Raw genomic sequence first — 18,817 nt, 5'->3', positions numbered from 1 at the left:
TATTTTAAAAAAAGTAGAGAAGACCTGAAGATGTTTCTTTAAACAAAGTCAACAGACAGATAAATCCAAAGGGTGGAGAGCCCTGGCTGGTGTGGCTCAGTTGGTTGGGCATCCTCCTGTGCACCAAAAGGCTGCTGGTTCAATTCCCAGTCAGGTCACATGACTGGGTTATAGGCTAAGTCCCAGTAGGGGGCATACAGGCGGCAGCCTATCGATGTTATGCTCTCACATTGATGCTTCTCCCTCTCCCTTCCTCCCTGTCTCTAAAAGAGCAATAAACTATAAAAAAAGGGGGAGGGGATAAAAATGAGTAACCGTCTTCAAGCACAGACTACAAAAGTTTCTGGAAAGACCTGTACTTAGAGATTATTTATTGGAAAAGCCAGTGAGTGCCAAAGCTTGATATGCTTATTTTTTTTTCCAGATTGCTCAATTGAATGTGTATTTTATAACACCCAAATGTAAAGTCCCATTAAATATTCTAGAAGCTTCTAACTCTGTTCTACACGGAGGTAGCTATGACTGGTTTCTTACTGAATGTGAATCACTGAGAAATACTTAACTTTTGGCTAGAGCATCATCCAAACATGCCTTATGCCTTTTGAACTACCTACGAGCTTTATCAGAAAGAAATGCAAAATAAAAATACCGAAAGCTTTCCCGAAGCAGCTCTCGCCTGACAGGTCAGCACAGGGCAGGGGAGGCCCGAGCATGCCCTGCCAAGGTTTATTGGCTTCTTTTGCAGGGAGAAGGGAGTCCTGGCGGCAGCATTGCTGGATGGCTGTCACGCATCGCCCTATGGGAATCAGATTTAGGAGCTTCAAGAGCCCTGTATGTCATGGGCTAGACTCAGAGTAGGAGCAAAATGGAGGCAATCTTGCAATATTCCCAGATTTCCTCTTGTCAAGAGATCAGGGGATTGGGAAGTTTAAAAGTCACCTGTAAACTTGGTCAGGCAGTTGGACACATATGTGAGCTATTTGAGTGGGGAACAGAGTTGTATGGGAGTTGTGGTGAACTCATTGTATATTGAAACCACTGGGTAAATCACACAATAGTCTCTTGAGATAATTTAAATGGATACTTCCATATATTCACTGCATGGAGCTGAGGCATATTAACATTGCCGATAATTACTAAAATGAACCATTATATTTGTTTTGAGAGTATGCATCAGAAATATACCCCCCACTAAAAACAACGTGCATTTTTGTGTATTTAAAAAAATGTTATTTCCTAAGGTCAATGACTTTGATTTGAAGAGTCTAGAATTTTGTAAACATGATAGTTGTCTTGATTGTTCAGATACAGCCTACAGATTGAAGATGGGCCTCAACCCCTGAAGTCTGAGATTGGCAGTCTACTACAAACTGAGCATCCAGGGGGCCCTTTCTTGCATGTCAAGTGCCTTGAGTGTTGTGAATATTAGAAAGGGGAAGCCATTCGAGGACCCCGAGAAGGTAAGACTAGTCTACTGAACATTTTCTCTTTTGAAGTAATGAATTCTTTCTGGAGATTCAATATGAAATGCCTTGTTCCAGGTCAATGGGTCCTACTAAGCGCCCAGATGTTAAATAAGAGTAATACAGCCCGCAGGATAACGTCATGTAGCTCTTCAGAAGGACTTCAAGAAAGTCTTAGTAAATTGAACAAGCACTCTTGTTGAAGGAACGATTTCACCAATGGACCGGACTTCCTAATGAACCATTTGAACAAGCCCCCTCTCTCTCTCTCTGACACCAGATCTCCTTCCCGACATAAAACTGTAAAAAAATAATCTGAATTATTACTTCTGTTACAGTGCCATTTTGCTCAAAATAGTTCATTCAGGGATTTGTATATAATTACCCACCTAATAAAAGGAGCTATTAGGTTGTAAAGATTCTATCCTTCCATGCTCTTTTAAAATTATGACCTACTCAAGCTTGAAATCAAAGGCAGAGCTGAAAGGAATAATTCAGCGGAAACTTTCCTATTGGGTTTTCAAGTTGCCTAACTGATAAATATGCAAACTAGCTCTCTTTTGGCGATTCAGCTGCATAAACAGGGATTAATTCCAAATGCAGCTGAAAATTCAGAAACTAAAAGGTTGCACTCAAAATGTTCTTAATTTCACGTAGTTCCAAATGGTTGACAAACATGGCAATAAAAGCTTAAGATTCTAGCTCACAATGAACGCAGCTTTGACAAGCAGCTACCGGAATTAGGATGTGTCAGAGGTGTCCAGTGGCTTCTCACCCTCTGCTCCTCTCTGACTCTGGGAAGCTGGGGGCAGTGGGTGGGAGCTGGGGTGGGGATAGGAGGTTCCCTTGACAACAGGGCCCGTTGGTTGCCACTTACCAATACTGCTCACTCTAAGCCAGTGGGAACCCTGTTGGTGGAAGTGACATCAAGTCACTTGATATTTGAAACTGCCTTCCATCTTCCTTCCCTTCCTCGGGGCCTGTTCTCAAGGAGTCTGTCATTTCTGCAGAAGGTTATAGGGACCTTGGTCAGGAGGCCATGTGATGTGTGGAGCTGGCCCCCTGGCCCAAGGCTGGCTGCCAAGGAGAACTCAGGGAGGGGTGGGGAGGACGGGGGAACTCTTTCAGCCAGACTCCTGAGGAAGATGGCCTTGGTGCATCTTTGAAATGTCATCACAGTGTGGTATGGCCTAAAAGCCACCCAAATCGAAGAGTGTCCTATTATGGCCTTAAGCACATAATTACCGCGTGTCTGAGAAGACTGCATATTTTATCCCCTTACAGGAAATGGACTGCTGCTGTGGGTGCAGACTTTTATGTCCCTGTTCTCCAGACGTAATGGTAAGTGTTAACCACGGGTGGACTTACAAATACTCGCTAAAAATGGGTGAGTGTTACAGCCACTTGCTAATACCCACCACCTGGGCAAGAGGAATGACCGAGTTACAAAACACAAGCATTTGCTGCCTTTTGTTTGTTTACTTGTTGACTTTTTGTGCTGTCAGGAAAACTTCCAATCCTTTGGTGCTATGTCGAGAGAATTCCTGGGGGTGCTTTGAACTTGTAAGTTGCAAATGAAAGAATGAACTCGCACTGGTTTGCCATGGCAGGGTACAGGCTTAAGTAATGCACTTGCATTTTGTAAGACTAGACCTACACGTAAGGAGATGACAGGCCTGGATGAAGGAAACATAAGCATTAGTTGTGGCAGTGAGATCACTGCGGCGGGAAAGACCCAGGACTATTCTTGCAGCTTCAGCTCCGACAGTGCGGTGAGGACGTATCCTTGTGTTTGTGGAGGGAACCCATTGTCATCATATTCGAATTCCTGATGCCTGTGCCAGAAGGGACGATTACTCCTCCTCCTGCACTGCTTCAGGTTCTTCTGGAACTGAGTGGTCCTGACAGTTGGCCTGTGCACTGGTGGGAGTTCTTGGACACAGGTGTGCTGTTGATGGGTCATTGATATGCTGCAAAGTTCCCGGAAAATTCACCCCATCTACCCGGCAATAGGTGTTAGAAGGCCGAGCCTGTGATGGCATTAAGTTGCTTCATTAGCCCTTCCAAACTTGCCATTTGTTCACTCAAATCATCCTGTTCGTACACCTGCAGAAAGAATGAGAGAGCAAAGGGTTAGTATAGGTCAGTGGTCAGCAAACTGCGGCCCCTTGAGTGAGGCTCTTCCATAAAATACCACGTGCGGGCGCGCACGTACAGTGCGATTGAAACTTCGTGGCCACACTCAAGGGGCCAAAGAGCCACATGTGGCTCGTGAGTCGCAGTTTGCCGACCACTGGTATAGGTGAATAGCCACACATGCTTTTGTGAAGACAGGGGCCATGTCTAGCTGGTTCACTCTGTATTCTCAAGGGAGACACAGTGGCCCATAATCAGGGGCTGTGCTCAAAATATAATCATTGATGGGGATATAATTAAAGGGTGTGGTTAAATGATTGCAAATTCTTTCACAAGCTTAATCCCTGTAGTGAAGCATCTTGGCATGTTCAGTGCCTATCACAGTGTGGCACAAGGTACATATTCAATACATTGGCTCCTTTCCTTTCCAGAGGCCACCATGAGAATCCGAGCAGAATTACACCCCCAGGTTTCTTTTCTTTGTAACACAACCTAGGCACCCTTTTGTGTGGGAACTTGATGGGCTTTGCCTTGACCAATGAAAAGTCTGAGGATTATGGCATCAGTTTATATGTGGGAAAAAAGGATTCTCACCATAAACAGAGTTGGCTATATGCATAGTTGTAAAGGTAACCTTATGGCAGGATTTTATTGGTGGATAAAATAAAGAGTCTAGACTGCAGGACTCTTAGTGAACATACTCTGCATAGCTCTCACTCACTGTGAGTCACTAACACCACGTCATTAGTAATACTAGAGTATCAGCTATCAGGGATTTGATTCAGTAAGTCTACAAAGGCTTAGAATCTCTCAATCTTCTCTCTCTCTCTCTCTCTCTCTCTCTCTCTCTCGGTATCTCATATGTTAGTTCCTTGGCCTTCTTTTAAAGGTTTTCTCTTGAATTATATTCAGAAACACTCTAGAGTTTTCTAAACTGCTGCCTTTAGGCAACACCTTTTAAAATACTTTCATAGTACATTTTTGGAAAAAAAATGTTGTTCTCTCAAAATTTAGATTATTTTGTCTGCATTGATTTTTCTTTCTGAGTTTTCTAATTTGATTACTTTTTAGCTTCTTCATTTTTATGTGTAATATCTTCTTCTCAATTCCATATTTCTATTGATGATTTTAAGTGAAATCACACACACACACAGTAAGTCTTCACTTAATGTCATTGATGAGTTCTGCAACTTTAAGTGAAATCACATATGAAGAAACCAATTTTACTATAGGCTAATTGATATAAACAAGAGTTCAATTCCTATGGCATCTCATCAACATTATAATGAAACAACACTGAAAAATATGATATTTGAGGACCTGGTATACATATTATATATAAAAATATAATAACATCCAAACACACATATATACACTGAGTGGCCAGATTATTATGACCGGCCAAGTTATTATGACCACCCCATCAGTACAATGAAGTGAATTAGTTATGCAAATAATAATAATAATAAAACCTTGAGAGTATTTGCTTAGGAAGTTTTCAATATTCAGTATTTTTGGAAGTGTCAATGAAGTACTGATGGGGTGGTCATAATAATCTGGCCACTCAGTATAGATATCTATTATATAGGTGTGTATGTAAAGTCACACATTCTGTAGCTACCTGCTTGTATTTCTAGGATTGCCTTTAAGTACCAGCAATTTTTAAATTTAATTAAATCCCACATACAATCTTGCCTCAGAGTTCAAACTCTTCACATTCAAGTGCATAAAAACAGAACAAAACAACAGTGAGAGCAACGATGGGTGCGGTTAATGGAGAGTTCTGGTTGGGTTAGGCTCAATTGCACAGCCCTAGTCCCTGCTTCACGTGACGCAGCGGGAATTTCGGGGGGCAGGCGCCCTTACATTGGCTGGATCCTCTGTTGGTTTGTGGCTCTCCTCAGACACTTCAGGGGCCGTTGGCACAGACACAGGAAGCAAAGGAGACCTTGCCTTCCCAGCCAGCCCAAGAGAGGCCGTCTTCACATGAGTCTTAGGAAGAGCAGGCCCTGGAAGAGAAAACACAGTGACGAAAGTAATGGGTGAAGCAGCCTGGCCATCAATCTCTCAAGCATGTAAGCCCAATCCGGAGGGTGGGCATTGATCTTAGGCCATTGTGCATTCTGTAGTTTAGAGATGAATTCTGACACAGTGAGTGGGCTCATTTCATTGCTACTAAATGCAAGACAGATTCTGATTAGGCGCCTCCAGATGAAGCTCCAACGTCTCATGTAATTTCAAGTGGATTTCAAATCACACTACGAAAGGTTGCCTGGGAGCTTGGGCTGTGCAGCATACCCTAGAACGTGTCAGGCAAACTCATGTGGTGCCAGTCTCAGCTTTGGGCCAGAAAGCCCGGTGCTAAACCACTTACATAAGCCCCAAGGTGTCTAATAGTACCAGAGAATATTTGTGCAGTTTAGAGAAATCCTTATTCTGGCCTATAAATGAGTATTACATATTATAGTGAAAAAAAAAAAGTCCTTCATGGCTAACCTGATAGAATCTCATTACTAATTATCTTTAGGAAAAAAGCAAAATATTATTCTGTCCTGATCATACAGTTTCTCTCAATAAAACACATTCCAATGTTCATGCAAATTGTTTGAGGAACTGCTGAGCTACTTCTAGATGACATTTCTGTCCACTGTGAGCAATGGCTACTTTTCCTTTTTGAGTCTGAAATCTGCCTTATGAACCCTGCTTAGCTTATAGCAAGAATATCACCCTGTCCCTATAGCCTAAATAAAAAGTTTATAAGGGCTAGTATACCTCATGTCCCTGAGAATTCTCTTTCTTAGCATTGTAACCAAGATCTAAGCATAGAAGATATTGAACTAAATCATTGAAAGAAGTTTGCTTCGCCCTGGCTGGTTTGGCTCAGTAGATAGAGCATCAGCACGCAGACTGAAGGGTCCCAGGTTCGATTCCAGTCAAGGGCACATACCTTGGTTACAGGCTCAATCCCTGGCCCTGGTCAGGGTGCATGCAGGAGGCAACCAATCAATGTGTCTCTCTCACTCTCTTCCCCTCCCTTCCATTCTCTAAAAACCAATGGAAAAATATCCTTGGGTGAGGATTAAAAAAAAATTTGCCTCATTTCTCTTCTATCATCAGTGATGATATTTGAATTCTAATGATTCCAAAGGCATACTCTATATTTAAGGGGGAAAAGTTATAAGTTGTTTTGGCCATATTTGGGAATGTAATTCCAGTTAATAAAGCTCAAAAATTATTCTACAATCAGAGAAATAGGGGGTATTTTCTTCTTGGGAAAGAAAAAATGCAAACAGCTGGGCTGGCATGGCACAGAGGTTGAGCATCAACCTGTGAACCAGGAGGTCACAGTTCGATTCCCTGTCAGGGCACATGCCCAGGTTTCGGGCTTGATCCCCAACAGGGGGTGTGCAAGAGGCAGCAAATCAATGATTCTCTCTCATCATTGATGTTTTTGTCTCTCTCTTCCTCTCCCTTCCTCTCTGAAATCAATAAAAAATATATATTTTAAAAGAAATAATGCAAACAGTCTAGTAGGCTGGCAGTTTTCTATATGCTAGGCAAAATAAATGATAAATCCTAATAAAAGCACTTTTCTCAGACCATGGCCTAGCAAGTAATTCCTTCATATTTACATCCTTTCACTCTTTTCTTCAACTTCAAGGATCAAAAGTCTGCAGTTGGAATGATTTATCACTAGAGGGTGATCTATATACCCTCCAAGTCCTATCCCAACAGAATAATTTGAATAAACATCATTGATTTAATGTGATAAATGCGGTTGTTGGGCTAAAAAAAAATAGCCACATAAATCTGATACTGACTGCTATGTCACAAGACATTTTGGATTTGTCACATATGCTCACTACCAGTTTTCACTACCAGTTTTCTCCAGTTGAACAATAGGCAAACCTTCATTCTTCCAGAGACTAATACCAGCTGGTCTTAACTGGATGTGAACAAACCACTTGTCTATTAAGCCTACCTCTATCCTTTACTCTTTAGTCTCTGACTATAAACATACTGTTCCCGTGTGTTTATAGTCCCAAGCTGTAAACCCAAATACAAAGGCAGGCACTGAAATCCTGGCAGAGGCGGTAAGAAGGGGACCTCCAGATGCTCTAACATATGCAATCACATTAATATTGTAGGTGATTAGTTAAGTATAAGGGTTAAGAATTTAAAGGGGAATTTTCAGAGAGCACTGGGGAGGCTTGAGAATGTATCTATGGAACTCGCACTGTGAGTTGCATTTTCTGATTGACTTTTATATTTCCTTCTGGAATGTTCACAATGTTCTGCTTACACCTGAGTTTAGTTTTATTGCCATGGAAAGCTGCTCCTCCTAGCACACTCCAGGATCATCTCTTCCTTCCCTGTGTTTTATAGAACAGCTGCATTTTAACAACACTTCCTGTACATGTCTTTTATATTCATAGTGTTTGCTACAATTTGGACTCAGGGTTCCTGGATGGTGAAACCCACTTATTTTATTTATTTTTAAAAATTTTAACTAAACAAAACTATTTCTGAAAAAAATATAATTTAACTCTTAACCAAACACATGGACTGTGTGTTTAACATATATTGCAAATCAATTCATTTAACCTAGATATATACAAAGAGAGTGACACATAGCTGATTATATAGGAAATTAAAATTCTGTGCCTTATTTTATACTAGATTCATTTAACCTAGATATATACAAAGAGAGTGACACAAGAAAAAGCAAATGGTATGAGCATAGCTGATTATATAGGAAATTCAAATTCTGTGCCTTATTTTATACTAAGAAACGTATAAGAATAAAGATTCTTTTAGATTTCATCAGACTGTTCTAAATAAATTCCTTTTGACTAATTTTTGTAGTTTTATATGTAGAGAAATTATAGTTCTTACTATAAAAATATATTCTGATGATATATTTTCTTCCCAGGATCCTAAACACTTGTGTAGGTTCACAGTGCATATACTGTGCATATGCAGGTTATGCCTTAAGAGCACCATAACTCAAACCCAGTAAAGAGAAGATCATTATAATAATTGATTGTCTCTAGTGTCCAGGCAGCAATTATACATTAAGAACCTGCTGAGTGTTGAACAATGTACAAGACACAGTGCGTTTTGCAAAAGGAATTGAAGACATTGTCTTGGCTCAAAGACCACACGATGTGTTTAAACCTCAAGTGACTGCCTTTTCTCAAGTAACATTCACACATTCAAAGAAATTTAGAATGCTGAAACCTCGCGGGCTCTTTATTTTGTTGAAGAGAACACGGAGGTCCCTGGAGATCAAGAGATCAAGGTAGAATTAATTTCAATTAAATTCCAGTACAGGAGGAGAATTTAAACACTCTTAGAGCTCATTATTAGCAAGGTTTTTCTAGTGTACTATATGCCCTTAAATATTTTTCTTTCCTTTTAATGAATGGAAGTCAAAGAAAAGACTACAAGGAAAATTTCCCAGGAGATATTATCAACAGCCAATAAGACAACCTAGGTCTCAAAATGACCTTTTAGTAGAAGGGAACGGATGTTTTAAAACAAAGTTTCTCTTGAAATCATCCTCTGTTGGGAAGCTGACACCAGGACTTGGCTCTTGGGTGAGTACTCACTCTGACCTACACTATGGAGTTATGCTGGTATTTGAGTAGATTCAGCATTTTCTATTCTGAACCCCAGAAGATTTAAGCTTGGACACTGGCAAAGCCTAGGCCCTTACAAGCCCACCAAGCTGTGCTCTTTCCTTCACTTATGTACAGTAGTTCACCATGTGTTCCTGGCCCCTGTCCTGATTCCTGTTCTCCCACTGGTCTGTGAGACATGCCTTTAATCCTTCACCTCATGCCCGAGACCTTATCAGTGGCCTTTCCAAAAGGCTAAATTCTGAACCCATTTTCTACACCATTGAAACCAAACAAATATATATATATATGGCTAATATGATAAATGTCCTTCCCATTGCCTGACCAGTCGCTATGATGCACATTCACCACTAGGGGGCAGACGCTCAATGCAGGAGCTTCCTTGACGCACACTTGCCATTTACAGAGAAATGGCAGCATGGACCTGGCCGACAAAGCAACACTCGGCTTCCTCCAAGTGGGACACAGGCCCTGCCACCACCCTGGAGCAACAGCCCACCGAATCCCAGCAGAGGCTGCCGAGACTCCATGGCCAGCCCAGAAATGGTGGCTGTGGGCACCAGGTTATGACATCACATAGCAACGCCCGGCTTCCTCTCCTTAACGACAGTTTCTTCAGCCCAGGAACATGACTTGCTTTATAGCCAGGTGCAAACATTTTACAGTTTAACCAAATGTCTGTGAAGCTTTTTTCCTGTGCCTCATCTCATTTGATCCTCACAGAAGTCCTGGAGTCGGTAGATAGGAGACTCGGTGGAATCCTATTTTCTTTTCATTAGCTGGAAAACGGAGATTTAGAAAGTTTAGAAACTTGACCCTACTGAAAAGAAGTAAGAAATGGTGGACCTTGAAAATGACTTCAGGTTTTCTCATTGCAGAATATAGTCAAACACTGCTGCAGTTAAATATTTTACCCTTTGTTCTTCCTGCATGATCTACAATAATAATCTGCTTCATGTTGATATTTACTGTTGTGTTGCTGACAATTACCTGAAAGAGAAGTTGGGGTGCTTCACTGGGCTGGAAAAAGTTTAGCTAAATCAGAAAGCAGGTCTAATTAAGCAAGTTTATAAAGCTCTCGCTGGCGCCAATTACATGCATGTGTTTCGATCTGTCATTGCCGATCGTGAATTTGGTTGACACTTCTATTATATAGAGAAAGGGCGAATAGCGATATTAAAATATTTCTTCTAATTAATTTCAATGTGCACAAATTCGTGCACCGGGCCACTAGTCTTTATATAAAATAACCAGTCTCATGTCGTGGACTAAATTTAAGTGAGAAAGCAGTTTAATCACCTGTCATTTGGAAAAGTAAGTGATGGCTGGAAGCTTGGTCCAATCTGAAGAGGACATTGGGAATAATCTTGCTGCTCCTCACCTGCTGATGAAGTGCAACTATGGGGAGACCCCTTATCCTGAGTCCATTCCTCTACTGAAACTTCCTGGATTTCAGTTGCACTGGGGCTTGCTTTGTCCCACTTCTTCCACTGCTATCTGGCCTTTTCTTCCCCGCTCTCAGAAGTGCATTTAAAAGCCACTTTGTTCTGGAGCCCTGCTCCCCCTTTCTTTGTGTTCTTCTTCTCCATGATGGGCTCTTTTAAGGAATGGTAGCTTTTGCCATATCTGGTGGTGTTTTGATACACTTGAAGAGAGCCATGAAATGAAAACTGTAGCAATTAGAAATATAACCAAAACATTTCCTTTAGGGTATTAAACACTTGTTCTTTGAAGTCAAGAAGTACTAGAATTTTTGACAGCTTCTTTTATTATTTTTTAGATCTAGGGAGTAGCCTACAGAGAAGACTTCGTATATTGACTTCTTTGCTTTGGAAAATGACACTGACATTGATAATTGGTCTAAACATGAATAAGTTAAATGAAACTTCTATCAACTTCAGAGAAATACATCAAAGCAAAAGAAAAGGAAAGACAAAAATTAAAAGAATCCTTTCCATGGACCCCAACTGCTAATTTAATATAGTTTTAGCCTGGCCATCAAGAGTCTCTGTAGTCACTCTCAGCTATGAAGACTGACTTCCAGAAGGTGAGCAAGAAAACCCATGTCACTTTCAGAGTAGAAGGTAAGCAAATGAAAGAGGAAGGATTCCCAATCCAGAAGACCAACTGATCTTCATGATAAAAGGTTTGTGACTTCCTATTTATTTACTTTCTCCCCATGATAGCATGATGTGTGTGATCTACACAATAAATTCCAAGGAGAGAATGAGTACTCAGGTAAACATCCAAATGTCAGGCAGAGTCCTAGCCTGGGACTGAGGAGATCCAGACTTACTTTTGTGACTTTGGCCCAGTAGTCTTATTTTTTTGGGTCTCAATTTTTTTTATATCTATAAAGGTTAAACAATTTTTTTCTTTAAGCTATTAGCTATTAAAATTATACAAGGAAGGAGAATATATCTATTCTACCTAAACTGAACTTTACTTTAGGATTTCTCTGCTCTCCTAGAGACTAAGGAAACATTAGTTAATCCATTGGTAAAAATGAATCTAAAGAAATCTCCAGCAAGTGAATTCTTAACTCATAAGTTATAATAATTGGATTTTAAAGTGGTGTTTTCTAGAAAAAAGTTCTATAATGTTCTCTTAAAATTATTAATGAAAAACCGTATCAACTATGGCTATTTTGCATTCTTATTTCAAACTAACAACAGTGGCCTTCCCAAAAGGCTAAATTCAGTCCAAATATAAACAAGCAATATTAAATCACTATGAGTATAAATGATCCGTGATTTATTGAAAAATTTAAATTTACAAATGCTCAATCTGAAAGTGCTATAGATGTCCCCCTACTCAGGATGCATATCGAAGATGTGTTACAGGTGACCCTGAGGTGAAACACATAATGTTGATAGGCTAAATAAATGGGTTGACACTGATACACAACTAACTTAGTGAGCATCGTTTTGGATTTAATGTTATTTTTTCTCAGCAGGACCCACTAAGGGGGGGATATGAATGATGCTGGAGTTCTGAGCTGGCCAGCAGTTTGCCTCTGAGGTGGATGAGCAGCCTCAGCAGGAATTTACTGTTTTAAGCTTTATTTTCACAGCGCAGTTATTAAACACGTCATTTGCTCATTAGGTGCGTAATATATGGCTGCCAGGTGCACACTCCTGCTAGTCTCCCTGCAGAGGGTTTTCCCTAGTAACATGGTTCTTGGTGAGAAACATTAGATTAACCTGCAGTGGGAATGGAGTGAACAGGCTCACCGGCATCAAACCCAAGGCCAGCGTGTAGCATGATTTTGTTTTCAATATGAATTCTCTGATCCTTGCCTACATTTTCCTATTTCCTATCTCATTTTCCATTCCTTCGCCCTTAAGAATAAAATCAACATGGGTAACTTGGAGGAGGCCTGGATTCTCCTCTCCACTCTGACCTATTCTGTGATGCCTGACAAAGGAAACAGCCTCTCTTGGTCTAGTTTCTATAGAAACTATACTCTTATTCTGACATGTTTTTGTGATTGAGTACCTACTCTCTGCTCAGGCTGTCTGTGGGCATATGGAAGTGTCAGGTAGTTGTGAAGACTTCTCACATGTGAGGAGCTTTTGAGATCCTGAAAGAAATAAGACATGTATAGGGGAAAATCTGTAATGCTCTCTACCTTTCATCGGCACAGGCATTGAACAAAAAGACAGTAGCTGTGTTAGACTAGATACAGTAGCCTCAGGCATTCCTCCTAAGTGAATTTCAAACATAAGTTTTGGCATCAATCTTAAAGCATTTATTCTCCTGTGTGAAGTGTGTTGTAAGGGTGATAAGTGTATTTAAATGGCATTTCTGGGAACAGAAGCTTTTTGTGTTTCATCTGACCTTCCCGTTTCTCCTCAAAGACAAAGGGAACACTGAGGGTGTATTAATGTGGTGCTCCTGCCCATCTCCTCTCCCTTTCTACTCTTCCCCATGTGAGGTGTAAGATGTGAGACTGGACTACTCTGAGTGACAAGTAAGGTGACTTTCATTGTGCCATCTCTCTGTGAAGGTGGGAGAGTAGAATTAATGTGCAAAGTTGGTCCCTAAGCAAGTTCTTAAACCTGTCTGCCCTGCGACATAGAAGCCCCCCAACTCTCTGGCCTTGAACTTTCTGAAGGCTGCATTTCTTAAACACACAAGGCAAGGCCTGACTCCAACAGAGCAAGTCTCTACTATCTGTTCCAATTCCCAGTCGGTAAGGCCATAGTCCTAACTTCAGGGAAGAGGCCCCCAGATGCTCCTACCCAGTTCTTCCTGAGGGCCATGATTCTCTTGGGTCCTTGATTCCCATTTGGTTATCAGTCCCCTTTTTCCTATTATTTCCATGAGCTGGAACTCAGAGAGAAAAAGGGTAAAACTTACATATCCCGTCCTTTCCCCACAGGTACAATGAACTACAATAAACATCTTTGCCTACATTGTCCTGTATGTTCTTTCAAACAGGCCTTTTGAAACGTATCTTGTTGCTCACATCTTGAGATGGAAAAGTCAAAGTTCAAAAAAGATAAGCAACTTGCTCAAAGCCACTCAGCTGGTAAGTGGGGTTTGACTACTTCTATTGTTAAAGTAGATGTTCTTTCTTAGGCAAAAACAAATAAAAATAAATCTACAACATAGGCATTGATGAAAAGCAAAGGGAAGTGGACAGGACATTCTTAGTGCTGGAAAGGGAAGGAAAGAGTGAGAGAAGACAAAGTGACAGTGTAGAATGGTGGAGGTGAGTGATGAAATAGAGGTAGAGGAAGAAATCAACATATCGCTGCTCACTTCTCCATCTTGATCTCAGCTAGACTTGTTTCCATCTAAGTGGCGAATCAATGCAAATATAAATGTCATCGTATCACAGAAGTGAAGACTTCTGACATCTTGGGAAAGAATAATATAGTACATAGTTTTATAGTTTACCTTTGTTTGACTACTGCAAAGGATGAACATTGTGTTCAAATATCTTCCCTTCTTCCTTTTGAGATACTTTCCTGCCCATACTGTTCCCCATTACCTTCTTTTTGCATATACCCCACACGAGATATCATTCCCCACACCCATGATATAAAATGACATAATAACATAACCTGTGACAAACTCTTAGTACCTTATCATCTTTCCCTTCTTGGATTTGTTTAAAATTTTAAAAATAAATGATAGAAAGGGCCATATAAGAAATGCTTTTCTACAAATGAGTCTTTTGTCACAGTTGCACCTGGGTAGAGAAAATGCTCTTGCTTCTTGGGACTCCTCTAAAATCTGATGCTGATATTTTTAACATCTTCTTTTTGCTCTAGGCTACAAGTCACCCAGCCTCCTGTTTTGAATAATAATAATCCAATAAACAATTTAGTTCCTCTCCTGAAGTCATTATAAGATCTAGCAGCCCCAATGATAAAGCCACGACCTTTCTTTGTTCTACCTATTTGTGGTTTGTTGTACCTTCATACCTTTTGGAGTAGGAATCCAAGTTCTTAGTGCACTGGGCACATCAGAAGCTACCCAATGGTAACTGAAGAAAATAACAAAGTTACCAAAATACTGAAGGGGAGGAAGTGACAACTGTGTTGGAAACACGAGTTAAATATTATCCCAGATGGCTTTGAATCCATACAAATCCTGTACACAAAAGGGTGTTTACTTTGCATTTTATAATGAGTAAGAAGAGCCTTAATTAAAGAAGGATTTAAAAAGTGCTAGAACTGATCAATAGTCATCCATGAAATTCATGTTGGGAAAGAATGACTAAGCAAAGGATGAATAAGAGATCCTTCAGAACAAAAACATTGTTTAATGTGTCTTTTTGTCCTTAGGACTACCCCAGTGCCTAATTCATACAGAGCAGAGCTGACATCATACTTTGTGAATTTGTTCTTGGAAATGAGACGGAGGCAGACAAAAGTCACAACAAGCAGGAGCCTGCAGAAACCTTGCACTCATAATTCTGCCTGTTCCTGCTGCTTCTTGATTTAGAAACCTCATAGAAGAAGAAAAGTTTCAGGAAAACCACCAACAATCACGAGAAATGAACTTATCAGAACAGTTCTGCATCTCTCCCTTTTTTCTGATGCTTCTCTGGGGTTCCTACACCACATATTAACAAAACACCTAAAACAAACCAAAAGCAAAACCACAAACTCAACACTCAACATCTGTTTGGCTTATTGGGAGGCTCCCATAATTAAAGGTAAAAATAAGATTCCATATTATTTCCATTGCTCACTTTGAGAGGTCTACTTTGACTTCCTGTATTTTTTTTTTTTGCATATGATGTCAAAACCAAGGGGTTAAAAATAAGATTCCATATTATTTCCATTGCTCACTTTAAGAGGTCTACTTTGACTTCTTGTATTTTTTTATTTTTTATTTTGCATATGATGTCAAAACCAAGGGGGCTCTCAGTTAATTTCATGGATATTCAAAATCATTTTTAGATAGTTTGTTATAAAAGAGACATTTATAGCTTCTGGCCAACTTTATTCTTTAATTTTCTTTCTAACTTTTTCTACCCTGTTTGCAACAAGAAGCAACAAGCTTAAGTACTTTATTTACAGTTACTGCAATTCAGATGTTTTGTGCTCCAGGAAGGAAAATTGTCAATCCCATTCTTTATGAAAAATAGGCTTACAACCCCTCCTTTATTATCTTATTTCTGATGATATCCTATTGATCAAACTTCAGAGAAAAACCAGACTCCCAAAGCTTAAAAAGACATATGACACTGCATAAAGTTTCCATATTATCATGAAAACATCAGGAAAATGAAGAAACAGTGTAAATATCCACACTTCAGTTTTCCATGATTTTTAAAATTATGTACTCTGTGTAGAATGTCATCATAGCCTAAATTCAGCCACATTAGTATGCAATAGAATATATTTCTGGTAAATATTTCATATGCTGGTTATATGTAATAATTTCCACTTTAAAAAAATCTATTTTATAAACATTGGAAATATTTCCCTTTATAAAGACAATTTGATTACCACAGAGGATTCTGTTTTTATAGTAAAGCCTTTATTACTCAGAGCCAGATTTTTTAATATCCTGAAATAATTTATTTTTTCCTCTGGTTTGATCTTTAATAGAGGTCATCAAATTGTACACACACTCACATAGGCCACAGAGGATTCTGTTTTTATAGTAAAGCCTTTATTAGTCAGAACCAGATTTTTTAATATCCTGAAATAATTTATTTTTTTTCTCTGGTTTGATCTTTAATAGAGGTCATCAAATGGTACACACACTCATATAGGTATAATGCAGTGGTTCTCAAACTTCCTAATGCTGTGACCCTTTAATACAGTTCCTCATGTTGTGGTGACCCCCAATTTCATTGTTACAAATTGAACATAATTAAAGCATAGTGATTAATCACAAAAACAATATGTAATTATATATGTGTTTTCCAATGGTCTTAGGCGACCCCTGTGAAAGGGTCGTTCGACCCCCAAAGGGGTCGCGAAACACAGGTTGAGAACCGCTGGTATCATGACTATAACCAGAAATATAACTTCCAGATTACATTCTGAGGTTAGTACATTACCAATTTAACCCCAACTCTCCCAACTTTTACATGTGTATCTCTCACACTGATCAAAGCACAACATGAATAGTATTTTCAAGGCACAAGAGCACTTTAAAAAGCTCAAAGAAACTTAGTCAATGAGTTATGGTCATATTATTTTAAATTATTTTCAACTGTAAGAGTTAAACACCATCACTACTTCCACCCCAAAGGAAACAAATGCCATTGAGGAAAATAGCCAAGAGAGCATTAGCATTTTTACCATTGACCAACTTCTTTTCTGTAATTTGCTGCTATACTTCTAGGGGTAATCTACACTTGCATATTGACTATTAGTTTACTCACCATCACTCTGTTGCCACCTGGCTTTTGCTCTCACCCATATATGTAAATGTCAGATATAAAGGTCATAAATACTCTCATAACCTTTCAGCCTAATGAGTATCTGCCCTATTAACCTCTCTATGGGATTTGTTAGTAATTACGTCTCTTCAGCTCTAAGATTCATAGCAATGTCACTGAAATTGAGATGCTTCTACAAGTGATTTTCTACAATTACTATAGTTAACTTTTCTTTTAACATTATACAACAAGATCATCGGTAGACTCCAAAGGCAATGGCATCTTTATATACTTGCTGAAGTATTTAGAGGTATAGTGAATGGATGTCCACAGTTTTATTTGAAATGCATTAAATATTAAGGTAGGTGGATAGATGAGTAAATATGTGGCAAAGAAAATACAAAAATTGTTAATTATAGAATTTAGGTGGTGGATATATAGGAGTTCACTGTACAATTTTTCTGAGCATTTGATATTTTTATAATAAAACATTAGAAGCAAAAAAATCTAAGGCATCTTTGAATCAAGGAACTATTATATTTAAAACTTCCCTTTCCTTTAAGTACTCTCCTTTTTTACTTTCTAAAAAATTATACTGTCATTGTTCTCTTATCTCTAGTACCTGGTCTTTACTCCCCCATAAAAATAAAGATTTACCTTAAATTTCAGTTTTCCAATTTCTTATTTTACTTCAAATTCTGTCCCTGGGAGTTGCGATCTAATTCTGTCTACTATATGCCAAAACTCAAATCTCTGAGAATGATTACCCCAAACTACTCCTCAGCTGTGACTTCCCTCTTGAGTTCTTAACACTTTACCATATAAACTGTACATTTCCACTTGGATGTCCAACTGACCCAGCATACTTCACTGTCTCCCATTCTCCCATTCCTTTTAAAAGGAGTAACTTCTCAACTCACTTCCCTCTTTCTGTGTGTTTATAACTATGTTCCCAAAGACAACAACACAATCACCTTGGACTTCACCTTGTCCCTCACTCTTCGTGTCCAATTATTCACTCAGCCGCCTGCTTCTTCTTCTGAAAGATAACCATTACGGCTGTCTCTTCCATCTATTCTCACTGCCATAAATCCACATCACACAGCTTCTATCTCAGTCTTGGTTTACCACTGGGTCCTCCCACTGTTCTGTTTTCACTCACTGTACCCTGCCCTTGGCCAGCGTATTATCTCATAATTACTCTATAAATCACCCTCCCTAGCAAGGCTGCTTTACCTACAGACTCTGAAAACATCTTGTACTTTCTCATCTCTGAGTTTTTACTTACTCTGTCCTTCTTGGTACACTTTTGTGATTCTCCAGCAATCAGGTAAAATAATAAATATAACAATGCAGACGAAGACTTCTATCTTGCCCCTGCCCTTAATAACTGTGACCTTGACGATGTTATTCAATGCTTCTGTACTCTGGGTTCAGGCCCTATAATTGACTTGACCTACTTTATAGAGATAGTGTGGGATTCAAGGAAAAGACATGTGCAAAATGGCATTCTCCCAGTCCTTAGTTGATACATAACATAGATTTGGCAACTGATAAACATTTATGCATTATAAAATGATTTCTATTTTGCTCTGAGCTGTCCAGAAATGCAATTTCCTGAAAATAGTTCATTCCCTAAAGATACTAGTTAACTGAGATTTTATTTTTCTTTATCTGCCGTGGAACTAAACGCCAATGAAAAAATCTGACTAATTCTGTCA

General features: G+C 39.3%; 1 protein-coding gene across 1 annotated transcript in view; it reads right to left on the bottom strand.

The window, feature by feature from the left end:
• Window positions 1–240: 240 nt before the first annotated feature.
• Window positions 241–18,817, bottom strand: part of DCC (DCC netrin 1 receptor) — a 980,448-nt gene continuing 961,871 nt past the window's right edge. Inside the window, exons 29-30 of the mRNA XM_014538876.1 lie at window positions 5,466–5,608; window positions 241–3,569 (exon numbers count right to left, since the gene is read on the bottom strand). Of these exons, the coding sequence (XP_014394362.1) occupies window positions 3,480–3,569; window positions 5,466–5,608 (233 nt within the window). The 3' untranslated portion in view covers window positions 241–3,479. The remainder of the gene's footprint in view (window positions 3,570–5,465; window positions 5,609–18,817) is intronic.

Source organism: Myotis brandtii, unplaced genomic scaffold (genome assembly GCF_000412655.1).
Source record: "Myotis brandtii unplaced genomic scaffold, ASM41265v1 scaffold200, whole genome shotgun sequence".
NCBI lineage: Eukaryota > Metazoa > Chordata > Mammalia > Chiroptera > Vespertilionidae > Myotis > Myotis brandtii.
This window is presented reverse-complemented; position numbering and strand designations above follow the sequence as displayed.